The 27,500-nt window shown below is 41.8% G+C and overlaps 1 protein-coding gene and 2 long non-coding RNA genes across 3 annotated transcripts in view; 2 read left to right on the top strand and 1 right to left on the bottom strand.

Annotated features, from left to right (window-relative positions):
- The window catches only part of LOC115421823 (uncharacterized), a 14,898-nt gene extending 7,737 nt beyond the window's left edge, over nucleotides 1-7,161 (top strand). Inside the window, exons 2-3 of the long non-coding RNA XR_003935752.1 lie at nucleotides 2,807-2,810; nucleotides 6,649-7,161. This is a non-coding gene — a long non-coding RNA (uncharacterized LOC115421823). The remainder of the gene's footprint in view (nucleotides 1-2,806; nucleotides 2,811-6,648) is intronic.
- Nucleotides 7,162-7,331: 170 nt separating this feature from the next.
- The window catches only part of tmem240a (transmembrane protein 240a), a 29,529-nt gene continuing 9,360 nt past the window's right edge, over nucleotides 7,332-27,500 (top strand). Inside the window, exons 1-3 of the mRNA XM_030137765.1 lie at nucleotides 7,332-7,433; nucleotides 7,691-7,797; nucleotides 22,273-22,481. Of these exons, the coding sequence (XP_029993625.1) occupies nucleotides 7,377-7,433; nucleotides 7,691-7,797; nucleotides 22,273-22,481 (373 nt within the window). The 5' untranslated portion in view covers nucleotides 7,332-7,376. The remainder of the gene's footprint in view (nucleotides 7,434-7,690; nucleotides 7,798-22,272; nucleotides 22,482-27,500) is intronic.
- Nucleotides 23,753-27,500, bottom strand: part of LOC115421824 (uncharacterized) — a 14,408-nt gene continuing 10,660 nt past the window's right edge. The window contains exon 3 of the long non-coding RNA XR_003935753.1: nucleotides 23,753-23,762. This is a non-coding gene — a long non-coding RNA (uncharacterized LOC115421824). The remainder of the gene's footprint in view (nucleotides 23,763-27,500) is intronic.

The raw sequence follows: 27,500 nt of genomic DNA, 5'->3' as shown, positions 1-27,500 counted from the left end.
AAGGAATTCAATGGCTTTTATAATTCAAAATCTGATGAGATGTACTTCCATATGAAGCTCACTAACAACAGAAGGATCCAACAGGCTGACTGCGACTGCGCATTCAAAGAAGACGAAGAAGTGAGCATGCGCAGTAGCAACATTCAGTCTCCCGCTCAGCAGTGGAATTGTGTCCAGTCCGCCGGCCCGGGTCACCGGTCACCGGTCACCGGCCCGGGTCACCGAGGACAACCTGAAGATTAGACTATTGAGCCGTGGATTTTATTCTCTTGAAGAAGAATATTAAGGTAAATTATCGAGCGTGTTTGTCTGTTAATACGTTGTAATTACTGCTATGACTGTTAGCATTCGCTAGCTAACGTTAGCATTAGTTAGCTAGCTAACTAGCTAAATCCATGTAGCATTAGCCTGTTGGGGTCAAAGTTTGGGCGGTTTCCCACCATAGACCTGTGATTAACTTAAAACCTTTAACGGTTTCAAAGCCAAGTTACTTGAAAGTCCCACATATGAGATGTAGCATGAGTTTTCCGTTTTTCCTAAACTGACGGCTAACGCGTTTTGGCCGGACTTTCAAATTTTCAAAGTGGAAATAGAGGGTCTGCGCGTGACGTCACTGCCAGCAGACGTCAAGAAGTTCCGCCCACTGAGTGTCAGAAAGAGAGAGATGAGTGACAGCGCTGGCTTCAATCCTGTCTAAACCACAGGTGTCCAACATGCGGCCCGGGGGCCAAAACTGGCCCACCAAAGGCTCCAGTCTGGCCCCTGGGATGAATTAGTGAAATGCAAAAATTACGCTGAAGATATTAACAATCAAGGACGTTAAAATCATTTTAGGTCCATTCAGTCTAAAGTGGGTCAGACCAGTAAAATACTATCATAATAACCTATAAATAATGAAAACCATTTTCCTCCCCTTTGTTTTAGTGTAAAAACAGCAAAATTACACAAATGTTTATATTTACAGACTAGCCTTTTACAAAAAAATGTGAATAACCTGAATAAAAATGTCTTAAGTATGTGGAATTTTAACAACATTCTGCCTGTTACTCAATATTGTGATATTGTGTGTATTTGTAGATCCACTGTGAGCTGTAAGTTGTGATGTACGTGTATAAATGATAAACTGAGGCGTAATATTGTTAAAATTGCTATTATGTTTCTTAAGAATTTTCAGGTTGTTCATATTTTTTCATGTTATGTTCAAGTGCAGTTCGTACATGTAAACCTTTTCATTAAGGAATTTTGCTTTTTTCACTTAAAAACATAGAGAAAACATTGGAGTTGACATTATTTATCAGTTCTTATCCTATTATTTATATTATTTTACTGGTCCGGCCCACTTAAGATCATATTAGACTGTATGTGGCCCCTGAACTAAAATGAGTTTGACAGCCCCGGTCTAAACTGAAGAACAGTATTTAATAAAAAATGGGGCAGAGCTGTTGTTGGTTGATTGTATTTTCAGGTTCTTAAAGCAGTGGGAGCTATCGTTTACAGACACCCAAAGACAAAGAAAAGAGAAGGAGATGGATCCACAAATCCAGGAAACCAAACCTAGATCTGTGGATCCTGTTTGGGGTCAGCTAACATTCACTGATGCTGTATTTTTGGGTCCAATCAGACCTGAAATGACTGACTGTTTTGGCTAACGCTCCTTCTTAGTGCAGATCTTGGTTTCATGATCAGATCTTTCCTGGTTTTTGTCTCATTTTGTGATTGTGAACCTTGTGCTCCTACATGATTAGTAAACGAACTGAAACTGAGGCCAACCTAGTTTTACAAATACGGGGGAACTGGAGAATAAAGCTACGACGGAGTATTAGGACCACAGAAGAAAAGAAAAACACTGGGCACTACCAGAAGAAAGTCAGAAAATATGGAGATAAAACCTGGAATTTTATGAGAATAAAGTCGAATACAAAAAGAATCACAATGTTCTGAGAATAAAGTCGTAGTTATAAAAAAACTCATAATTTAACAAAAATGTCATTGGTTTATGAGATGAAAGTCGTCATATTCTGACAATAAATCCATAATATTATCAGAATAATGTGTTAATTTAAACCAGGTGGTGTAAATCTGCTAATTTCCCAGAATGCAGTGGTGCCCTGCTGGTCCGCAGCAGTAGTATCTGTGTTGGATAAAGGACTGGATCTGAACTAGACTCAGTAAATCTGCTCAGTCCCAGTAGATCATGCATATATTCACTGGGGTCAGTCCACGGTCTACTGGAAATGACCTTTGGATCAGCTGGTTCTGGTCCTAGTTTTGGAGCCTTTGGATCAGCTGGTTCTGGGCCCTAGTTTTGGAGCCTTTGGATCAGCTGGTTCTGGGCCCTAGTTTAGACCCTTTGGATCAGCTGGTTCTGGGCCCTAGTTTTGGAGCCTTTGGATCAGCTGGTTCTGGGCCCTAGTTTTGGAGCCTTTTGGATCAGCTGGTTCTGGGCCCTAGTTTTAGACCCTTTGGATCAGCTGGTTCTGGTCCTAGTTTTGGAGCCTTTGGATCAGCTGGTTCTGGGCCCTAGTTTTGGAGCCTTTGGATCAGCTGGTTCTGGTCCTAGTTTTGGACCCTGGTTGTCAGTCCTGATGAAACCATGTATATTTGTTTCAGGTCCAAATAGCGCTGACCCCCTCCCCCCTGGATCAGGTCTGGATCCTCCATTTGTGTCCACATGTCAGTGTTCATGGACCACTTGTTCTTTGGTAGCTCGTACAGATCCATGTCCAGTCCAGTTGTCCTTCATTTCAGATTTCACATTTTCCCTTTTCTCTGGCTGTTTACTGCTATACTCCGTCATGTTGAACAGGTTGGTTTAAGACACTCAGTCTGACTGAGAGGGGCGTGGCCTGGGGGGGGGGAGTGACGGATGTGCAGACCCTCTATACAGGCTGCTTGTCAAGCTGCTTATCTGTAAAGTTAATGTTAGCTGTGCAGTTGCATCATTTACGTGTTGGGTGTTACATTAAAAGGTTGTTTTTCAAGGTGCAATTTTACTGTCAAAAATATTTTTAAATTATGACCTCCACCTCTGATGTTTTAAAAAAAAGAAATCTAAGACACATTTTTACCCTGAACTTATGCTGCGTTCCAGTCCACCTGTAACTGGTGTTTTTCCATCCTTCTACCGGTGAAAATGCGCTGGAATGTCAGTTATTAATGTACAGACCTGATCAAAATCTTCAGACCAGTTGAAAAATAGCTAGAATTTACCTTTTGCACATTTGGATCTTAATGAGGTTTTAAGTAGAGCTACAATATACAAAAGCAAGAAGGGGGAGTGAGACAAAAAGCACTTTGAAAAAGGAATTTATTGAAAACAACAAGTAAACTGAAATAGGCTGTTTATCAGCTGATCAAAAGTTTAAGACCACAGGCTATAAAAGCCAAAATCTGCTCCAAATTCTCATTTTCTGTGGGGCATTCACACGGTCATGCCCTCCTGATGGCTAAAGCTCAGAAGCTTTCTCTTCTTGAACGTGGTCGGATCGTCCAGCTGCATAAGCGAGGCCTCTGGCAGCGTGCCATTGCTGCTGAGGTTGGACGCAGTAAGACCATCATTCTACATTTTTGGACAGATCCTGAGCATTATGGAACAAAAAAGTCAAGTGGTAGACCCAAAAAAATGACACCTGCGCTGAGCCGGAGGATCCCATTGACTGTCCGTCAACACACAGGGCGGTCCTCCACCCAAATGAAGGCCCTTACTGGTGCCGACTGCAGCGCAATAACCATCAAACGGCATCTGCGGGAAAAGGGTTTCAAAAACAAAAACCAATTCAAAGACCTCGTCTCCTCCAACGCCACAAAACTGCCCGTTTAGACTTTGCCAGGAGCATCAAACATGGGACACTGAAAGGTGGAAAAAAGTTTTATTCTCTGATGAGAAAAAATGGAACCTTGACGGTCCAGATGGCTTCCAACGTTACTGGCATGACAAGGAGATCCCACCTGAGATGTTTTCTACCCGGCACAGTGGAGGGGGGTCCATCATGATCTGAGGTGCTTTTTCATTCAGTGGAACACTGGAGCTTCAGGTGGTGCAGGGTGGTCAAACGGCGGCCGGTTACGTGCAGATGTTGCAGCGGGCGTCCCTCATGACTGAGGGCCCTGGTCTGTGTGGGAACAGCTGGGTTTAAAAACAGGACAACGCTGCAGGTCACAATGCTCGCTTGACCAAGGACTTCTTCAGGGAGAAGAACATCACTCTTTTGGACCATCCTGCATGTTCCCCTGATTTAAATCCCATAGAGAACATTTGGGGATGGATGGCAAGGGAAGTTTATAAAAATGGCCATCAGTTCCACACAGCTGATGCCCTTGGTGAAGCCATCTTCACCACTTGGAGCAATGTTCCCACCAGCCTCCTGGAAACACTGGCATCAAGCATGGCCTAACGAATTTATGAAGTGATTAACAAGAACGGTGGAGCTAGTCATTACTGAGTCCTACTGAGAACATTTTTTGTTCTGGTTTGGAGAGTTTTTTGTAATTTTTTGAGCGATGGTCTTAAACTTTTGATCAGCTGATAAACAGCCTATTTCAGTTTACTTGTTGTTTTCAAGAAATGACTTTTTCAAAGTGCTTTTTGTCTCACTCCCCCTTCTTGCTTTTGTATATTGTAGCTCTACTTAAAACCTCATTAAGATCCAAATGTGCAAAAGGTAAATTCTAGCTATTTTTCAACTGGTCTGAAGATTTTGATCAGGTCTGTACATGTTGCATCTAAGATGTTATGCAGCAACCGACCACTAGCCAGGGCTGTGACCCCCCCAGTCTCCACACTCGGCCGGAAAGTCAAATGGCTCCCACATACATGCAGTATTTTTTCGGACTGTGTTGCTACCATTGTTGTAAATTTTGACAGTTTTCTGGTTGTTTTCTTACTTTTAGATTCTAATTACTAATTACTAATTCCTTGTGACTAATTAGCAAATTAGTCACCAGGAACATCTCTAGTGGTTAGGGCTGTGTATCGGCAAGAATCTGGTGGTACGATACAAATCACAATACTATAATCACAATACAATATATCATGATATATCATGACACTGTTAAAAGGGCAATTTTTTGTTTGTTTCTTTTTTTTAATGATTACTTCCTTAAAGAATTGAATTACAGCAGAAATCTGCACAAATACTAAACACGTTTTTATTTGATCCCAACAGGATCTAATGTTCTATCAGCAAATGTTCAAACTGCGTTCAAACTGAAATTCTGTTTCACAGACATTCCAGTTTCAGATCCTGTTCAAATGTTCAGATTCTATTAGTTCACAACTAACATCAGAACAGGATTTGAGTTCAATCCCAACAAAGGAACGAACATTATTGAATAAAAGAGTGTGAAATAAAAAGTAGAATATAAACAAAAATGAACCTCCACAATATCTGCATTTGAATAAATACCTAAAAATATTGAAACAGTACTTTTAAGTATCGATACAGTATTGTGAAATTAAATATTGCGTTGTATTGCAGAACCAATATTTTCTTACACCCCTAGTTCCCACGAGGTCGGAAACATTTAGAGTTGTCATTATTTATTATGCTATTATTTTACTGGTCCTGATCTGTACATTCTAATGCACATGTGTAAATGATAAACTGATAAACTGAAGCATAATATTGTTAAAATTGCACTTATTTTTCTTAATAAATTTCAGTTTGTTTCTGTCATTCACATTCATGTAAACATTTTCATCATATAATTGTGCTTTTTTCACTGTAAAACACAAAGGAAAGGATGGAGTTCACATTATTTCTGGGTTATTATGCTCTTATTTTACCGGTCTGGGCCATTTGACGTCATATTGGTCTGAGTATTGCGGTGGCCCAGAGGTGCAACAGCCCAAAATATTATCCGCTATAAGAAAAAAAAGGTAACAGCCCAAAACATTATCCACTGTAAGAAAAAAAGGAAAGAGAACAGCCCAAAAAATTATCCACTATAAGAAAAAAAACCCATCATCCACCTTTTCAGTTAAAGGGGGTGCTGCTTACCCAAAAGATAATGTGGCTAATGTGGCTAATGCTAAGGAAGTAACCCACCAAAAGTGGAGGTCAATGCGCTAAAAATAAACTTATTTTAAAAATATATAGTGGATAATTTTTTGGGCCGTTCTCTTTTTTTTTTAATAGTGGATAATTTTTTGGGTGGTTGCACCTCTGGGCCGCCGTAGGATATGGATAAAATAAGTTTGACATTGCGTTTAATAAAGTATGTGAGGTTTTTTTCAGGCAAAACATATAGAACAGCAAAAACAGGAGTGGGGCAGAATCAGACAAAGATCAGCTGCATTGTCTTCAAAGAAAAAGAAACAGGGCTCAGTTTGTGTGTGTTGGCACTGAGATGTGACTGGGGGGTCATGGGGGTGGGGGGGTCTGGTCTGGGGGGTAACAGGGGTTAAACCTGGTGAAACGGGTTCCATCCTCTGCACAGGGTCCGTCCTGCTCCATCTGCAGGTAGAATAATGAGCCCACGGGCATGCGCCGTACATACCGCCCACCGTACACTCACACGCGCTGCTGACGTGTACGCGCACACACGGGCGCACGCACGCACGGGGGGGCGGTGGGAGTGGATGCTCGTGTAGCTGCTGGAAGCCAGGATGGGATAATCATGCGTGTCTGGCTCCGGGCGTTGGTGCAGCTGGATCCGGACTGGACTCGGGGCGCAGGGTGGGTCTAGTGGGTCCGACTCCGGAGCTGCCGGTCTGATCCGGACCTGATGTCAGAGCTGTCCACCGGACAGAGCCTACCGGACAGAGGCGGAGGGCCGTGAGCGGAGCCGCTGCTGCAGCTCTTTAAACCGTGCAGGCCGTTTTCAGCCCATGGAGGAGCGGGTCCGCCGGCGGTAACGGAAGAACCGGAATAAGAGGGAGAACCGAACGGGGAAAACCGGAGCTGGTACCGGGACCGGGGGGAAGCCTCCGCAGGCTTTCATGGTGCTTGTGCACGGATAAGGAACCGAACCGCAAACCGGGGGATTAGGACGGACCACGGACCACTGTTTGCATCGGTAATTGGGAAGCCTGTTTTCGGATTGAGCGGCAGCCGCATCCGACCCCCGACCGATGGAGAGGGCGCAGTGAGGAGCGGACTAACGGAGCCGGTGTGTGCGTGCGTGTGTGCGTGTAGGAGGGGACGGAGGGGAGACCGGGCAGTTTGAGGCAGGGCCGGGGAGCCAGGGGCAGGGGAGCCAGGGGCCGGGGAGCCAGGGGCCGGCGCGGCGGCTCCATGCGCGGCTCCTGCAGGGACAGAGCGCCCAGAGCCCAGCCGGAGCGTCTGCACCGCCGCGGGTAGGAGGAACCCCCACCCCCCCACCGCACCCCCACCCCCCAGTGGGGCCAGAGGACGGCGGCCACTTTGGAAGTTTGGATGCATATGATCACAACCACCATGATTTTTATGATTCTTGGTGCTTCAGTTGTAATGGTAAGACCCCCCCCCCCCCCCCCAGCCAGGCCCGTCCATCACATGTGGAAGTGGGTTAGCCTCCTTGGAATCACCTGCTGTCATAAATAAACCATCTCCATGCGGTCCCCTGATGGGGGGTCTGGGGGCGTTCTTCTCATTTTGTCTGTGGAATGATGGAAGGAGCGGGTGGATGCGTGCGTGCGTGCGTGCGTGCGTGCGTGCGTGGGGGACTAGCCTAGCCTGTAATGCTTGACATGTCCCATGCTTCTTTGCAGGCGATCGCCTGTTTAATGGACATGAACGCACTACTGGACCGATTCCACAACTACATCCTACCGCATCTGCGAGGGGAGGACCGAGTGTGTCACTGCAACTGTGGAAGGTACACGCACCCACATCCACATCCACGCATGTGTGTGTGTGTGTGTGTGTGTGTGTGTGTGTGTGTCTGTGTCTGTGTGTGTGTTGTTAATTGCCGGACAGGCCTCGGTTCGGTGCATCCTTCTGTCTCTTCCACAGCCCACTCGTGTCCTCCTTTATGCGCTCGAACACACACAGCCATGTTGGTGTGGGTCTGTTATGGGGGGGGGGGTTGCTGCGTATCTGAAGGTGTGTGTCGGGGCCATAAATAGATAATGAACTGTGAGCATCTGAGGCCGATCAAAAACAAGCCAAGCATCAAGTGCGTCCTCAGTGTCCGCACATGCGCACGCGTCCACAGGCCCGTGGATGCTCCCTCCACGCGGCTGCTTTTCGACCGTGTCCCCCCCACCTGCTGTGGGTCCGTGGGGCTGCTGGTGTCAGTACCTGCAGCTATAGGGATGGACGAAAATATGGGTTCTGCAATATATCGCGACATTTCATTTCACAATACTGTATGGATATTAATAAGTACTGTATGGATATTTTTAGATATTTAATCAAATGCAGATGTTGTGGAGGTACATTTTTCTTTTTTGTTTTTCTTTGTTTGTATTTTATTTCTTATTATTTAACACTGTTTTATTAAATAATGATTATTTGAATCATCCTAAAAGTACTTTTGACTGTCTGAGAGGCAGATGTTAGTTCCTTTGTTGGGACTGAACTAAAATAATATTATAATTTCAGTTTGAACACAGAAACAGTTTGTGATATAGCATTAGATCCAGTTGGGATCAGATAAAAATGTGTGAATCCAGGGTTCCTACAGGTTTCTACAAGTTACATTTAAGACTTTTCAGACCTTTTTAAGACAAATTAGAACAGAATCTAAAGCCTATATTTCACAGCCAAACTGACAACAATTCATCCTGGAATTGGGATAAATGTATTTATTTACTCCGATGCTTTGAGTCATTTCTCACCAAACGCTGCAAAGAAAGAAAACGATAACTGGAAACAAAACTGAAAACCCACCAGACCCACTTTAAAACCTTTAAAGACTTTTGAAGGTGTTAAATACAGATTTGAAAATTCCAGACTTTTCAGACTTTTTCCGGGAACTAGGGGTGTAAGAAAATATTGGTTCTGCAATATATCGCAATATTTAATTTTACAATACTGTATCGATATTAAAAAGTACTGTTTCAATATTTTTAGGTATTTATTCAAAGGCAGATATTGTGGAGGTTCATTTTAATTTTTTTGTTTTCCTTTTATTTATTATTATTATTTCACACTCTTTTATTCAATAATGTTCGTTCCTTTGTTGGGATTGAACTCAAATCCTGTTCTGATGTTAGTTGTGAACTAATAGAATCTGAACATTTGAACAGGATCTGAAACTGGAATGTCTGTAAAACAGAATTTCAGTTTGAACACAGTTGGAACATTTGGTGATAGAACATTAGATCCTGTTGGGATCAAATAAAATGTGTTTAGTATTTATGCAGATTTCTGCTGTAATTCAATTATTTAAGGAAATAATCATTAAAAAAAGAGAAACAAACAAAAAATGGCCTTTTTAACAGTATCATGATATATCGTATTGTGATCCTAGTATTGTGATTTGTATCGTATCACGAGATTCTTGCCAATACACAGCCCTAGTTCTAATGAACATGTAGAAATGTTAAACTAAGGCCTAATATTGTTAAAATTGTGCTTTTTTGCTCTTAAACAATGAAAAAAAAACGAGTTCTTATTCACAGGTTTCTTCTGCTGTTCCTTTACACATAATATTGGTCTGAATGTGGAACCTGAACTAAAACGAGTCCTGGACCAGCTGTTCTTCAGTGTTTTCAGACAGAAATGTCACATATTCTACCTTCAAGCACAGCTGAAGTTGAATGGAAATATCACTGACTGAATATAGTCACTGACCTGCATAGAAATGCCATGATCATAAACACATTAAACACCTGCAGGACACAAACAGTAGGGCTGTTAGAAAATATTGGTTCTGTAATATATCACGATATTTCATTTCACAATACTGTATCGATATTCAAAAGTACTGTATTGATATTTTTAGGTATTTATTCAAATGCAGATATGGAAGAGGTTCATTTTTCTTTTTTTTTTTCTTTATTATTTGTATTTTATTTATTATTATTTAACACTGTTTTATTAAATAATGGTTATTTGAATCATCCTTAAAGTTCTTTTTACTGTCTGAGAGGCAGATATTAGTTCCTTTGCTGGGATTGAACTAAAATAATGTTATAATTTCAGTTTGAACACAGTTTGAACATTTTGTGATAGAACATTAGATCCTGTTGGGATCAAATAAAAATGTGGTTAGTATTTGTGCAGATTTCTGCTGTAATTCAGTTCTCCAAGGAAATAATCATTTAAAAAAAAAAAAGAAACAAACAAAAAATTTGCCTTTTTAACAGTATCATGACATATCTGCTGTTAAAGGGAAGTTTTTCCTCGCCACTGTCACCAGTCACAAGTGTTTGCTCCTGAAGGATTCTGTTGGGTTTCTGTAGAATTGACTTAGAGTCTGGTTTTGACCAACTCTATATATAAAATGTCAAGAGATAACTTTTTTGTGATCTGGTGCTGTATAAATAAAATTTGATTGATTGAGTGATTTAATTGGTTTTCCCCTGTAAGTCGCTTTGGAAAAAAGCGTCTGCCAAATGCGTAAACATAAACATAAACATATATCGTGATATTCTGTATCATGATCCTAGTATTGTGATTTGTATCGTATCACCAGATTCTTGCTAATACACAGCCCTATTAATAATAAACTCAGACCTAATGTTGTCCAAATAGTTTTCAGGTTATTTAAAACTTTTTTGTGGAATAATTGTTTGTAAATGTAAATATTTTGGTTTCTATTGCACTGAAACAAAGAGAAAACCTTGGAGTCGTCATTATTTCCAGATTGGTGTGTGTGTGTGTGTGTTAGAGCAAAGTAAGAGTCATTTTGTCCAATTGATTCACACCTATGTAGTCCTAAGATGCTGGATCCTTACTAGGGCTGTGTATCGGCAAGAATCTTGTGATACGATACAAATCACAATACTAGGATCACGATACAATATATCATGATATATCATGATACTGTTAAAAAGACCCTTTTTTTTGTTTGTTTGTTTCTTTTTTCAAATGATTATTTCCTTAAATAATTGAATTACAGCAGAAATCTGCATAAATACTAAACACATTTTATTTGATCCCAACAGGATCTAATGTTCTATCACCAAATGTTCCAACTGTGTTCAAACTGAAATTCTGTTTTACAGACATTCCAGTTTCAGATCCTGTTCAAATGTTCAGATTCTATTAGTTCACAACTAACATCAGAACAGGATTTGAGTTCAATCCCAACAAAGGAACGAACATTATTGAATAAAAGAGTGTGAAATAATAATAATAAATAAAAGGAAAACAAAAAAATTAAAATGAACCTCCACAATATCTGCCTTTGAATAAATACCTAAAAATATTGAAACAGTACTTTTTAATATCGATACAGTATTGTAAAATTAAATATTGCAATATATTGCAGAACCAATATTTTCTTACACCCCTAGTTCCTGGAAAAAGTCTGAAAAGTCTGGAATTTTCAAATCTGTATTTAACACCTTCAAAAGTCTTTAAAGGTTTTAAAGTGGGTCTGGTGGGTTTTCAGTTTTGTTTCCAGTTATCGTTTTCTTTCTTTGCAGCGTTTGGTGAGAAATGACTCAAAGCATCGGAGTAAATAAATACATTTATCCCAATTCCAGGATGAATTGTTGTCAGTTTGGCTGTGAAATATAGGCTTTAGATTCTGTTCTAATTTGTCTTAAAAAGGTCTGAAAAGTCTTAAATGTAACTTGTAGAAACCTGTAGGAACCCTGGATCCAGTGGTTTGGAATCAAATATCTATATTTGGACTTCAGTCTCTGTTTCTACCTGTTCATCCCAGATACTTTGGAGCTTTTTCCAACTCCAAACTCAGTGGTGTAGTGGTCCTTGGAGAAGTGGGTATACTTTCTATTTTTGGCTTTTTTTTTTTTTCTAAAGTCCATAAAAATGCCCTGTTTTAGAAACAGTGACATATAAGACTACTCTATTTAGTTTACCCACAAATCTGTCAGTAGTATTTGTGCACTGTTATAAAATGATCATGACTTGATCCGTGACAGTTTGTAGGTTTTACTGGACACACAAGTATGCTGTATGAATGGAAATGGATTCAACAGGAGGAAAACAGAGGATAATGTTAGCCTTTCATAACGTTAGCCTACTCATCCAGTTTAACCAATCTCTCCTCTAAATGTGCAGTCATGTGGCCAGTAGTTTAACAGTGAGCAGTGGGCAAAAATTGGTGGGGCCCAGCATTTCCAGGGGGTCCAGTGGATTTAGGTTAGGAGTTGTGAAAATTTCGTGAGAGGCATAGAAGCCGAGAGTCAGGCATTCAAGGGTTAAGTTTTACTTTCATTTTCACACCCGTTAAGGTTGTTATGACACTCATGAAACACACCCCTATACCTCCAGTTAGCTCATGTTAAAGTGGCTGTAGTGGTGTTTCATACTGACACTTCCGTAGAGCACATAAAGCCATTGGACCTCTGATATGTGGGTCAGTGAAGAGCTCGTTTATGGTCAATATGTCTACCCTTAGGTAAATGTTATCAAAACTGCAAGTTCAGATTGTGCTTATTTTAATTTTGGACTTTAAAATGGACCAAATAGTGACTCAAACTGAGCACAGATGAGACAAACTGAACCGAGCCATTATAAACCCACATGTTCCCTCTGATCAGTGAAGGCCTCTTATGCCGCATTTCCACTATGTGATATCAGCTTGGCTCGACTCAACTTGACTCGACTTGGCTGTTTAGCATTTCCATTACATAAAAGGGCCTGGAATCTGGTACCTGGTACTAGTTTTTTGGTCTCACCTCTGCTGAGGTTCCAGGACTGTGAACCAGATACTAAAAGGTGACCCTGTAAACACTGCAGACCTCTGATTGGTCAGAGTGGTGTGTGTGCCCCGCCCTTTTCCAGTAAATCTGTCAGTAGGTGAATCCACATGATGACAGTCTGTAAAACTACACCATGGTTTGTCCAGGAGGTTCAGACGCAAACATTCAGCAGGAGTTTGACCAGACAACAGGCAACCAGTGAGTTTATCAGCAACTCTGAGCAGACGACACAGAAGTGACGCACCGCATCGCTATGACGACCAGGTACTGGAAAATGAGGAGTATCTGGAATGGAAAGGGTCTGGAATAGGACCTGGTACCAGAGTGGAAAGGGTCTGGAATAGGACCTGGTACCAGAGTGGAAAGGGTCTGGAATAGGACCTGGTACCAGAGTGGAGTCGAGCTGATTCCACGTAGTGGAAACTCGGCAAAATATTATAGAACAATTTGTACATGGTTCTGACTGTCCAGGTAAAGGGTTTGGGTTGGATAAAAGTTGTCAAAGTCAATAGTATGAGTCCATTCCATTGATCATGCACCGTCCAACTGGTCCATCAGCTGTTTGCTCATATCCATCCCAGCTGTGTGTTTCCATGGACGCAGAAGCTGAAGATGAAGCTGAGCTCCGGCTTTAGCGCCCTTGTTTTTCAGTGGTGTGGAAGTGTGGCCCCACCCACAGCGCTCCCCCATGTCAGGCCTGAGGACCAGTCCAGTGTCGTATTATTTGTCAGTTGTTTCTGTTCTGTGATTTGGCTGTAGCTGTAGTTTTCATGGCGGCAGCAGAAGCCCCACCCCCCTGGATCCTACTGCAGGGTGTTTGTTTAAACATTAACTCCACGCTTTTAGTCCATCTGTGTGAATTATTTATTCATTTTAATTTCAGATGACTGAATAGTCTTTATTTCTCTACTTAAAAAAAGGACATGAACAAAATGAATTAGAATGTACAGAAGGTCAGAGCTTTAGTTTCAAAGTCACCTGGTAGCAAAAAAAAAAAAAAAATAGGACCAATGGCCCTGTAGCTTACCGGCACTTCCTATGTGTTATAATGGGGAAATTTTTCAAAGTTGCACCAAATCCAGAATCAGATCTGGATCCAAGTAATTTCACTAACTTTTGTTGGCATCATCATAAAGAAGCTGTATACCAAGTTTGAAGTCAATTGGAATTGTAGTTTCGGAGAAGAAGACGATTGAAAGTTTTGTAACGGACGACAGACGACAACGATGACAGACGACAGACGCCGCATGACGACAATAGCTTACAGCCTGTCAGCTGGTAAGCTAAAAAAAATCGGACCAGTGTCCCTGTATCTTATCGTCCAAATTCAAAGCTTAGGTAAATGTATCCAGATCCATTTATTCTCCCCCAGTTCTGTGTATTTATTCTATTACAGAAATAGTCCATGTTTTGCTCATATTCCAATCAGATCTGTAAAAAATTCAAATTCACACTTTATATCATTGATACTGATTTATTGGATCAATCCACTTCCTATCTGTTATAATGGGAAAATTTTTCAAAGTTGCACCAAATCCAGAATCAGATCTGGATCCAAATAATTTCAATCCCTTGTGTTGACATCATCATACAGAAGCTGTATACCAAGTTTGAAGTCAATCGGAATTGTAGTTTCGGAGAAGAAGACGATGGAAATTTCTGTAACGGACGACGACAGCCGCCGCCGCCGGACGCCACATGATGACGATAGCTTACAGCCTGTCGGCTGGTAAGCTAACCAGGTGTTTATATTTACGTGTGTTTGGATTGAACCCATAAAGACCCAGAACTACTTTTGTGTCAGTTCCCACATTTATTTTTCTATATTTAACCTTCCTTAAGTGATTTACCTACATTTACATTATAATCTTATCCTCTGTATTTTGCATTTTTTCAGTGAAAATCAGGTATTTTCCTGTATTTAATTCACTGATCCTGTAAATGTAGACTTCCTCATGGATGTAGGCCAGGGATTAAAGTTCTCCATCATCACGACGGATTTCCGTCAAATAGAAAAATTGAGGGGGGAAAAAAGTCATATTGAAGTAAGTTCCCCACGTGTTTCGTGGAGTCCAGTCGGCACCAGGTCCCAGGTCCTGGGTCTGCAGACCTGAATCTGCAGGTGTTTAACACAGGCACTCCACGCACAGGGGGGTGACAGGTTTAACAGTGATGATAATAAGATGACTTCTTTATTTTTATGTCGGGAGGAGAGATTGATGACTATTTATCTTTGGAAGGAAACGCTGCTCATTTTGTGCCTCAGAAACACATGGACAAGTTCAGCTTTACCGAAGTTCAGCCTCCAGACTAACTTTAGTTTAGTGCGAACAAGTAGCTTTCATTATGAAAGAACCACAGCGAAAAGGGAAGAAGACACAACTGATCTACAGGGGTTGGACAAAATAATGGAAACACCTTCACCTCAAGATGATAATGCCCCAATCCATACAGCTAGAACTGTTAAAGAATGGCATGAGGAACACTCTAATGAAGTTGAGCATCTCGTATGGCCGGCACAGTCCCCAGACCTCAACATTATTGAGCATTTATGGTCAGTTTTAGAGATTCAAGTAAGACGTCGATTTCCACTGCCATCGTCTCTAAAAGAGTTGGAGGGTATTCTAACTGAAGAATGGCTGAAAATTCCTTTGGAAACAATTCACAAGTTGTATGAATCAATACCTCGGAGAATTGAGGCTGTAACTGCTGCAAAAGGCGGACCTACACCATATTAAATTATATTTTGATGATTTTTTAAGGTGTTTCCATTATTTTGTCCAACCCCTGTACATGGACCTTCATGTTTGGGTTCATAGCTTATCTCCTCTTGCCGGTATATGACTAGTGTGTGTGTGTGTTTGTGTGTATGTGCCCTTCCCGTGCGTGCGGCTGTGCGTGCCGCGGCCTTACGCGGTTACGCGCCCGACTGCATCAGTGCTTTATTTGGACCCGTTTAGCATCTTATTTCTATCTGTGTGGTACAGTACGAAGATAAAACTGAATGAATGAGGAACACCCTTGGTATTTGCAAAGCCACTGTATTTTAAATCCCCTCAGAGAGGATCTGGAACGGAATATAGTTTCTGTTTCAGTTGACGTAATTTCTTCCAATCAAAAGAGAACACGATATTGGCGGGAGGGAGGACGCAGGTTTGACGACGTACAGATTATTTTGGCTAGCATATACGACATCATGGACACGTTTGTAGAGGAAGGAGCTGAAGTGGGAACTATTGAGAGATGCGTGAAAAATACAGGGTGTCCCATAAGTCTGCATACATAGGAGACATAATACATTCCATACATATATGGTTCTACCATGTATTTCTTTATATTTCTTCTTTCTAGTTCTGCAGCAGTGGAGGACACGCATTGAAATGTGTTCCCGACAAAATGGCAGTCATATAGAGCATATTACATAAATAAAAATGATTTATGTCAAGAAACGTTTATTTTTCCTATGTATGGAGACTTATGGGACACCCTGTAGATGGAGGTGGGCGTGGCTTGATGAGAAGGGAGACTGTCACGGGTTCGGGTTTCCCAGATTAAAAAAATAATGATGGCTCAGTCGTCAAACTATTTTCTGTGATTTTATTCAGCATAACGTGAAAAATTAATTACAATACAAAACTAAAGTATATACAAGAAAAAAAACTATCCACCCTCACCAGAAGTTCACAGCCTGGAGACCAAACCCTGTCTGCCCGTCTGACAGAAAAACCCCTCATTAAATACTCTTAGCCCCTCCCCCGGGCAGACCAAATTAATAAAAAACAGGGTTTTAACAAAAACTTCAAAACTCAGGAAAAAATAATTTACCAAATAATCACATCCAATAACAGAAATATTTTACTAACAAAATGCCCTCCATGTGGCATTTACCTTCAATGTAAATATAGTGGAAAACAACGTAATTGAATAATTAGGGAAAAAAAATAAACTAGTCCAGGTCACCTGACCTCCAATGGCGCGCCACAATGCGCTATAAAAGGGCTAAGCAGGGAGTGCCCCGGTTCGCCACCTGGAGTGGTGACCGAAGGCGGAAGATGCGGCCGGATCAGCGTCTGGTGAGTCTGTGTTTGTGAGCGAGTCTTAAATGTAGGCGTCAAGTGTGCACCCTCGACCGCACTACTCACGGGGGGAAAAAAAAAGGGTTCAGAACGGGGAATGTGGTGAGAAATTACTTCCCCGCACGTCCATTGAAGCAGGTCTGTGTGGGACACTGGCACTCTACACACGCTGCCTCCTCCCACAGAGCCACGGGGAGAACGCACCGTGCGGGAGAAAGTGACGTGGCGTCTACGGCCGCTCCGTCACATCATTCCCCTCCTCCCCGAGGTTGACGATGTGCGGCAACCTGGAGAGATAGTCAGCCACTACGTTGGTCTTTCCAGCGCGATGTCGAATCTGGAACTGGAATGGCTGGAGAGAGAGATTCCAGCGGGTGAGCCGGCTGTTGTGGTCCTTCATTGAGCTCATCCAGGTCAGCGCACGGTGATCCGTCTCCAGGTCGAACTCTCTCCCCAGCAGGTAATACCGCAGACTCTCCAGTGCCCACTTTATGGCCAGACCCTCCTTCTCCACTGTGGAGTATCTGGTCTCCCGGGGCAGCAGCTTACGGCTCAGGTACAGGATGGGTCATTCCTCTCCCGGATCACCTTGGGCCAACACGGCCCCAAGTCCAACCGCTGAGGCGTCAGTCTGGACGAGGAACCTCTGGTTGAAGTCTGGGCTTCTCAGGACTGGTGAGGAACAGAGGCAGGTCTTGAGCGTTGCGAAGGCGGTCTCACAGGCCTCGGTCCAGGTGACAGGGTTCCTCTGGTCCTTTGCTGTCAGGGCCGTCAGGGGAGCAGCGATGGTGGCAAACTGTGGGACGAACCTTCTGTACCACCCCGTCAATCCCAGGAAGGAGCGCACCTCCTTCTTTGTCCATGGTCGTGGGCAGTTGCGGATGGCCTCCACCTTGTCCAGCTGTGGTCGGACCTCCCCTCGTCCCAACCGGTAGCCCAGGTACTTGGCCTCCTCTTTGGCCCACTGACACTTAGCAGGATTTAGTGTCAGTCCTGCTCTCTGGATTTGACCAAGGACTCAGCCTAGATGATGTAGATGGTCTGCCCAGGTGTCACTGAAGATGACTACATCATCTAGGTAGGCAGAGTGGAACTCCAATTAGATCATGGTGCAAAAAAATGAAGCAGCCTGGTGCGTGATGTGCGTAGTTTGCCACAAGAAAATTCTGTATGATTCCAATGGTAAAAAAGTCCTGATCCGCCATCAATCTGAGAAGCTGAAGATTAGTTGGTTAGGGTTACATTTACACAGACATTTTCCCCAAAGTTCATGTGCTGTTGGAGTTGGAGTTATGTTTTAGGAGTTCCTAAATTGTTAAATAAAAAGTTTTTCACTCATTTTTTGCAGTAAGGTTTTCTTCTAGTTATAATTTTCACTTGCTTCAAAGGTTTTCATACCCTTTAAAATTAACCACAGAGCGCCAAAATTGACCTGAAGCTTTAAAAAATGTTCTGGGGGAGGACCCCCAGACCCCCCACCAGTACCACTCATGACATTTTTTCTCTCCATGTTACTAATCTTCTACACCTGTACACCCTCCCATTCAGTGGGTTTTACAGTACTGCCACATTTGACTATATAAACTTGTACACTATAGTAGTATTGGACTGCATCATTTTTAATAGTGGACGATGATTTTGACCAGAAGAAAATTTTCAGTCAGATGAAAAATTTTTGCTTTAATCCCTGATGTAGGCGCCGCCATTGTTCTCATTTATTCCCCTTTATTCCCTTCTATTTTATTTTATTCTCCCTTTTTCCCTTTTATTCCCCTTTATTTCTTTCTATTCTTTTATCCCCCTTTATTCCCTTCTATTTCCCTTTATTCCCTTCTAATTTTACTTCCTTAACTTATTTTGTTCATGTTACTTATTATTTTTTTATTATTAATTTTGTTCCTTTTATTCAGTACTTTGGCTGTTTTTGTTCATTTTGTTGCTTGTTTTGTTCTTTTTACTTCATTTTGGTTTATTATTTGCTTCTTTTTTCACATTATTTCTTATTATATGTTTTTTTTTTGTTTTTTGTTTTTTTTTTTTTGTTTTTTTTTTTCTAAATTATTATAATTTTTTGTTCATTTCATTTAACATGTATAAACCCAATGTGTCCATCCACTGTCATTGATCCAACTCCATGGGTTTGACTGGTGAATCAATGCTAGTTTTGGTTCATTTTTCTAGACTTCGTTGCCTATTTTATTATTTTTCTTCAATTTTGTTCAGTTTTGGCTTATTTTGTTCATGTTACTTATTATTTTGTTGATTTCCTATTAATTTTTGTTCATTTTATTGACCACTTAGGCTATTGTTTGTTCATTTTGTTGCTTATTTTATTGATTTGTACTTTATTTTAATACATTTTTGTTTGTGTGTATATATATATATATATATATATATATATATATATTTTTTTTTTTTTTTTTTTTTTTTTTTTTTACATGATTATTTTGTGCATTTTTAATTCACTTTTGTTCATTTTATTATTATTTAATCTATATAAACCCAGTGTGTCCATCCACTGGCATTAATCCAACTCCATGGGTTGTAGAAGGTCACAGTGTTTCCACGATAACTACGGAGCCTCTGAACGTCCAAATACGGTCATATCTGATGACCATGAAAAGATGAAGAACTGTATTTGACCTGAATTATTTCGATGTCATGATGATAGGTTCAGTGGTTCAGAGGTTCTTTTAGATCAGTGGATGGTTTTGGGTCTTTGAGGGTTAAAAAAAGGAGTTTTCCACCTGTTTTATACAAAATGAAACAGACGTTTTGGGAGCATCTTATTGCAGATTGCTGAGTGTTTTGTTGAAGTTAATGGACCTCAGTGTGGTCCAGAGTCAGGGCCAATCCCCCATGTGGATCCACTTCCTGCTCTGAGGTTCCATCCAAGGCCTCCCACTGACCCATAACTCTGTCAGTCACACACAAGGCGGGACAAGAGGCATTTTAGGTCGTGTTAATGTTTGGACGTCAGAACCAAAACCGGTGAGGTGCTTCAATAAAGTACTGGTCCATGAACTACCATGAATACTGTTGAATAATTAAGTGATATTAGTTAAAGACAGTCAAGTATCATCCTCAGAATATAAACAATAGTTTCAACATTCACTCAGCGCAACACACAAACCTTTAACTACAACAAATGATGATGATGTGGGATTTACTGTGATTCCACTGTTCAACAGTTTAATAGAAGTGATCTGCCTCAGATTAAATGTGTTAAATGTTCCATATTTTAATCAGATTCATTGTTAGACTAGTGACCACAGTGCTGGTTTGCTGCTGTTTTCCAGGTATATGATGGTGTGTTCTAACACATATATGTTGGTTTGGGTCCATTTATCCAACAGATGTGGACTCCAAATGTTCTACATACTAACATGTTTTTGTGAAGTGTTCCCATTGAGGTGGAGCTGGAGGTCCTGACAACCCCCCCCCCAGTTGAGACATGGGCTCCAACAAAAGGAGCACAAAGGATCACTTCTGCAGTGTCTCAAAAACCATTAACCTAATTAATAATTAGCATTTCTAATACTGCAATGATTAAATACAATTAACCTGGGGATGTCATCTGGGAAGGAAGCGTCTGTGTGAGGTGTAAACCCCCCCCCACTGCACTGGACTGGACTGAGTTCTCCTGTTGACAGGTTCATGTGTTCACTTCAGATGGGGGGGGGGGGTTCTGTCATCTTGTTACGCCCCGGCCTAGGGGTTCACCAGGGCGAACATAATAGGCTCAACTTTTGTCCCCACCCAGCTCCCAAGCACACACGTCAGTCAAAAACTAAGATTCACAATATTTATTATCAGTATTTTGTTCAACTAAGGAAGGGTTAGGGGAGGGAGCGGCTAAAACAACAAACAAAATATCTTCTTTTACAATTTACTAACTTACCTAACCAAAATAAATGCAGGAAATAAAATACAGAAAACTTACCTAACTACCTAACAAAAACAGGAGAAAAGGTGAAAACAAAAGAGCCGACCTCCCCTACCAGAAAAAGGTTCAATTTAACAAAACTATTTACAACTACAAACAATCAGATTTTTCCAGGATCGAAGACTGACGGTCACACACACGAACACAGGGTTGGGAGCTGACAGGAGGCAAGAGCGAGCGAGGACGGGAGCTCCAGGGCCAGCTTTAAAGGGCCGGGCAATCATGATCCACCAATCAACCACCTGCAACAAAGGGAAACAAAAGGGGCACAGCACACCTACAGGACGGGGGAGAACACACACACTAAACAGAAAACACATACATATACATATAAATAGACAAATTATGACCCAGGGTCATAACAATCTGTACATCTGTTTGTGTCCTGCAGGTGTTTAATGTGTGTATGATTATGGCTATTTCTATGCAGGTCAGTGACTATATTCAGTCAGTGATATTTCCATTCAACTTCAGCTGTGCTTGAAGGTAGAATATGTGACATTTCTGTCTGAAAACACTGAAGAACAGCTGGTCCAGGACTCGTTTTAGTTCAGGTTCCACATTCAGACCAATATTATGTGTAAAGGAACAGCAGAAGAAACCTGTGAATAAGAACTCCAGTTTTTTTTCATTGTTTAAGAGCAAAAAAGTACAATTTTAACAATATTAGGCCTTAGTTTAACATTTCTACATGTTCATTAGAACTAGGGCTGTGTATTGGCAAGAATCGATTCGATTCTTCCCAATACACAGTCCCAATACACACGATATGATATATCACGATATATCATGATACTGTTAAAAAGGCAATTTTTTGTTTGTTTCTCTTTTTTTAAATGATTATTTCCTTGAAGAACTGAAGTACAGCAGAAATCTGTACAAATACTAAACACATTTTTATTTGATCCCAACAGGATCTAATGTTATATCACAAAATGTTCCTGTGTTCAAACTGAAATTCTGTTTTACAGACATTACAGTTTCAGAAAACTGATAGAGCCAAATAAATTGATTTCATACCAATCTGATGTTGACAAAGACAAAAACAAAGGGAATTTTATCCATAATTTTTATCCGTTTTAGTTTTGCATACACAATACAGTTTCAGTTAGTTATGTTTTTTTCTTTTAATTATACTTTTTATTTATTTCAGTTAACGAAAATGTTTTTACAATTGTGGTTTTGGTCATTTCGTTAGTTAATGATAATAACTTTGCTCTGGATGTGCATGACGGAGCAAAAACTATAAAGGAGAAGGATTGGTTATTTTTGTTGATATCGGGGCCGATATCTGATCCTAATATTGGATCGGTACGACCTCAGTTTGGAAAATGGATGCATGGCCTTTCCAGGAGTTAGACGGTGCCTGTGGATGTGTGTGCTGACGTGTATGTGTGTCGTGTAAACCCCGTCTGAACCGGACCTTTCGGTGGGCGTGGCTGTGGGTTTAGCTCCGCCTCTAACCCGCTCTGTGTCCCCGCCCCCAGGCATCACGTCCACTACGTCATTCCGTACGATGGGGATCATTCGTTGGTGGACTCATCAGAAAACTACTTTGTGAGTGACAGCGTTACCAAGCAGGAGATGGACCTGATGCTGGGGCTGCTGCTGGGCTTCTGCATCAGCTGGCTGCTGCTGTGGCTGGATGGAGTCCTGCACTGCGCCGTCAGGGCCTGGAGGGCCAGCCGATACTACGGTAGGGGTCCGCACCCACCGTCACATGACCTGAGTACAAGAAAAGTCAAAGTACGCACACTGTGTCACATGACCTCCAAGTAAACCTTCAAACATCAGCACACAGGCCAAACATGGACTCTAACAGCACAGGGGTCAAACATATGGCCCAGAGGCCAAAACCGGCCCCCCAAAGGGTCAGATGCAGCCTGTGGGAGGAGTCTGGGAAACGGCAAAATGACACTGAAGGCATTAAGAATCATTTTAGTTCAGTTAAAAATAAAAAAAAAACAGTTTTTCAAATCGCACATATTGGAACATATTTACACTGTTTGTATGTTCACATGTCCATATTATACTTTATATTTTATTTTATATTTGAAATATTTTAGGTATTTTTACCCCTCACACACCCTTTTACCTTCATGAATCCAAACATATAAATGTCTATATGATCTAAACAATCTTAATGCCCTATAAAGTCAGTCCCCCCCCCAAGGCAAGGGTATTGTTTTTGGTTCAGTTTGTGTGTTGTTTGTTTGTTTACACTTTAGCAGCAAATCTGTTGGTTGAATTCAGCCCTAATGTAGTTTATAAATTACCAGTGACCCAGAATAGATGTGATTACATTTTGGGAAAAGTAGGTCAAAGTTTAAATTTCTTACGAATTTTTAAAATCTTTCTTTCTCCCATTTACTTATAATGGACAAAATTTCACGTCTAAAAAAACATCAATTTTTGTTTCAATTTACTCCAGACTTGACACATATATAGATAATAATAATAATAATAATAATTTATTTGTAAAGCGCTTTCAATCAAAGTGCTGTACAGATATAAAATCAATCACAATAAAACAATAAAACATAAAAGCTAAAAACATTAACAGTAAAAGAACATCACGACTTATAACACAGAGTGAACAAGTGGGTCTTGAGCTTTGCTTTAAAAACCTCCACAGAACATGCCTGCCTTATGTCCAGAGGAAGACTGTTCCAGAGTGTTGGCGCACGGAAGGAAAAGGCTGGCTCACCGACAGTCTTTTTCCTGACTTTAGGCACAGTCAGGAGGCCAGATCCTTGAGAGCGAAGGGCAGGAGAAGGTGCATATAGTCTAACCAGCTCTGTCAAGTATGAAGGTGCCGCTCCATTTAAAATTTTATAAGTCAATAAAAAAGAAAAAGATGTATTGATATGACATCAGCACATGCATAGATATGATGACATCAGCTGGATCCATGACAAAATAAGATACAATATGTGCGAGGGGCGGGGCTTGTTGTGACTGACAGCACTTGTTTTATCTTGTTATAATTTTTCTACTCTAAATCTTTTCATTTTATTTTATTTTATTCTAAGCTATGCACAGTTTGCACAGGGGTGCTCGTTGTGGTTTCATTTCACTGTGAGTGTACCTGTACATCCACATGTGACAAATAAAGATTGTAAAACCACATTCAGCCCTATTCGAAGTGGGTCAGTCAGTAAAATACTTTCATAATAACTATAAATACTGATGACTCCAAATTCTTTTCTTGTTTTAGTGTTTGAAAAAATGCAAAATTACATGAAATGTTTACATTTACAAACTATCTTACTAGCTGACTGCGTTGCAGATGTTAGCTGAGTGCGTTACAGACGTTAGTAGGGCGGGGTAAAAAAATCGTTTTAATTGATCTCATTTTAATTTTGCATAATCGATTAATAGTGGATGAGATTGATTTTTCAGAGCAGGACCAGGAGTATGCGGACCCGTGGGCCGCTCTGTCTTGTGAACCCCTAGGGAAGACTTGGTCTCGTACGCGGAAAAGACGCGGAGGGGAAACCTCCTCCTCTGGAGGTCCTCCGGCCTCAAACTCGAACCCACAGTGTGAAGGAAGTGGCCGCCCGGCGAGTCGCGGAAGCCGGTTGTTCTTGGAATAATAACTTGGATCCATACTATCACCTATGGCAGAGTATGGACTTAGAGGAAGAGTAAAGCGACAATGTCCGACCGCTACGCTACGCTACCCCCCCGCTCCCCGACCAACATTCACGGAGCGCGTGCAACCCCCAGCCCCGCTCCACTCCGACCAACAATCCCGGAGCGTTGCAGACGTTAGCTGACTGTGTTACAGACGTTAGCTGACTGCGTTACAGACGTTAGCTGACTGCGTTACAGACGTTAGCTGACTGCGTTACAGACGTTAGCTGACTGCGTTGCAGACGTTAGCTGACTGCGTTACAGATGTTAGCTGACTGCGTTGCAGACGTTAGCTGACTGCGTTACAGACGTTAGCTGACTTTGTTACAGACGTTAGCTGACTGTTACAGACGTTAGCTGACTGCGTTGCAGACGTTAGCTGACTGCGTTGCAGACGTTAGCTGACTGCGTTGCAGACGTTAGCTGACTGCGTTGCAGACGTTAGCTGACTTTGTTACAGACGTTAGCTGACTGCGTTGCAGACGTTAGCTGACTGTGTTACAGACGTTAGCTGACTGTGTTACAGACGTTAGCTGACTGCGTTGCAGACGTTAGTTGACTGCGTTGCAGACGTTAGCTGACTGTGTTACAGACGTTAGCTGACTGACTTTGCTAATTCGTCCCACGGGCCAGATTGGAACCTTTGGGGGGCCTCATTTGGCCCATGGGCCTCATGTTTGACACCCCTGGTCTAAAGGCTGTGACAGTTGAACTCCAGCCTGTTCGACCTTGGCTGCGTGTCTCCGTCTCTGTCCGTGTCCTGTTTTCCTTTGTGCGACCCCGACTGATGAGGCTGATGTGCTGTTTGTGGAGCTCAGCATCAGGGCTGGCCTGTGTGGTGGTGGTGGAGGTGGAGGTGTCCTGGATCCTCTGTTTTAAAGCTGGGGCCTGTGTGGTGGTGGTGGAGGTGGAGGTGTCCTGGATCCTCTGTTTTAAAGCTGGGGCCTGTGTGGTGGTGGTGGAGGTGGAGGTGTCCTGGATCCTCTGTTTTAAAGCTGGGGCCTGTGTGGTGGTGGTGGAGGTGGAGGTGTCCTGGATCCTCTGTTTTAAAGCTGGGGCCTGTGTGGTGGTGGTGGAGGTGGAGGTGTCCTGGATCCTCTGTTTTAAAGCTGGGGCCTGTGTGGTGGTGGTGGAGGTGGAGGTGTCCTGGATCCTCTGTTTTAAAGCTGGGGCCTGTGTGGTGGTGGTGGAGGTGGAGGTGTCCTGGATCCTCTGTTTTAAAGCTGGGGCCTGTGTGGTGGTGGTGGAGGTGGAGGTGTCCTGGATCCTCTGTTTTAAAGCTGGGGCCTGTGTGGTGGTGGTGGAGGTGTCCTGGATCCTCTGTTTTAAAGCTGGGGCCTGTGTGGTGGTGGTGGAGGTGGAGGTGTCCTGGATCCTCTGTTTTAAAGCTGGGGCCTGTGTGGTGGAGGTGGTGGTGGAGGTGTCCTGGATCCTCTGTTTTAAAGCTGGGGCCTGTGTGGTGGAGGTGGTGGTGGAGGTGGAGGTGTCCTGGATCCTCTGTTTTAAAGCTGGGGCCTGTGTGGTGGTGGTGGAGGTGGTGGTGGAGGTGTCCTGGATCCTCTGTTTTAAAGCTGGGGCCTGTGTGGTGGAGGTGGTGGTGGAGGTGGAGGTGTCCTGGATCCTCTGTTTTAAAGCTGGGGCCTGTGTGGTGGTGGTGGAGGTGGTGGTGGAGGTGTCCTGGATCCTCTGTTTTAAAGCTGGGGCCTGTGTGGTGGTGGTGGAGGTGGAGGTGTCCTGGATCCTCTGTTTTAAAGCTGGGGCCTGTGTGGTGGTGGTGGAGGTGGTGGTGGAGGTGTCCTGGATCCTCTGTTTTAAAGCTGGGGCCTGTGTGGTGGTGGTGGTGGTGGAGGTGGAGGTGTCCTGGATCCTCTGTTTTTAAAGGGTAATGCTAAAGTAGGTGATGTATGACCTGGATAACTTGGTCCGCCATGGAAAAGCTCCTCAGGCGGAGACACCGAGGAGGAGGAAGCAGCCGTCAAACAGGAGCACATCCATTCTGAAGAGGGGGCGTGTGTATCTGCAAGAAACTGGAGATACCATACAAACGACAAGGCTAGGATCAGGATACGATTAGGACTGGAAGAAAATATGGGTTCTGCAATATATCGTGATATTTCATTTCACAATAGTGTATTGATATTAAAAAGTACTGTATCAATATTTTTAGGTATTTAGTCAAATGCAGATATTGTGGAGGTTCATTTTAGTTTTTGTTTTTCTTTTTAGTGTTTCTTTAATTTCTATATTCACATGGGTATTTTTCTCTGTTGTGTCTGTACTAGGAAAGTCGTATTGTTATATTTCAGGTCAATGTGTTCCAGTTTTTTTTTTAGTTGATAACACTGTTTTATTAAAAAATGTTTATTTGAATCATCCTAAAAGCACTTTTTCCTGTCTGAGAGGCAGATGGTAGTTCATTTGTTGGGATTGAACTAAAATACTGTTCTGATGTTGGATGATTCAGTGACTGTCCACTGTACATTCTTTTCACAACTAATAGAATATGAACATTTGAGCAGGATCTGAAACTGTAATGTCTGTGAACATCATTTTATTTATTTATTTATTTATTTATTGTTATTATTTATAACAAAATTTCATTTTTACATTGGAAAGTTTTGTGTTATAGTGTTACATTCTGTTCTGATCAAATAAAAATTTGTTTAGTATTTGTGCGTGTTTCTAGTATAATTAAAATTTTCCAAAAAATGTTCTCTTAGAAGAAGAAACAAAATAAACAAAAAATATTGCCTTGATAACAGTATCGTGATATATCGTTTCATGGTTCTAGTATTGTGATTTGTATTGTATCGCCAGGTTCTTGCTGATACACTGCCCTTAGATACAATATATTATGATATATCATGATACTGTTAAAAAGGAAATTTTTGTTTTGTTTCTTTTTTTTTTTAAAGATTATTTCCTAGAAGATTTAAATCACACTAGATATTTGCACAAATACTAACACTTTTATTTGATCCCAACAGGATCTAATGTTCTATCACAAAATGTTCCTGTGTTCAAACTGAAATTCTGTTTCACAGACATTCCAGTTTCAGATCCTGTTCAAATGTTCAGA

This window comes from Sphaeramia orbicularis, chromosome 7, assembly GCF_902148855.1.
Source record: "Sphaeramia orbicularis chromosome 7, fSphaOr1.1, whole genome shotgun sequence".
Taxonomy (NCBI): Eukaryota; Metazoa; Chordata; class Actinopteri; order Kurtiformes; family Apogonidae; genus Sphaeramia; species Sphaeramia orbicularis.
Note: the sequence above shows the minus strand (reverse complement) of the source record. Positions and strands in the feature narration are given on the sequence as shown.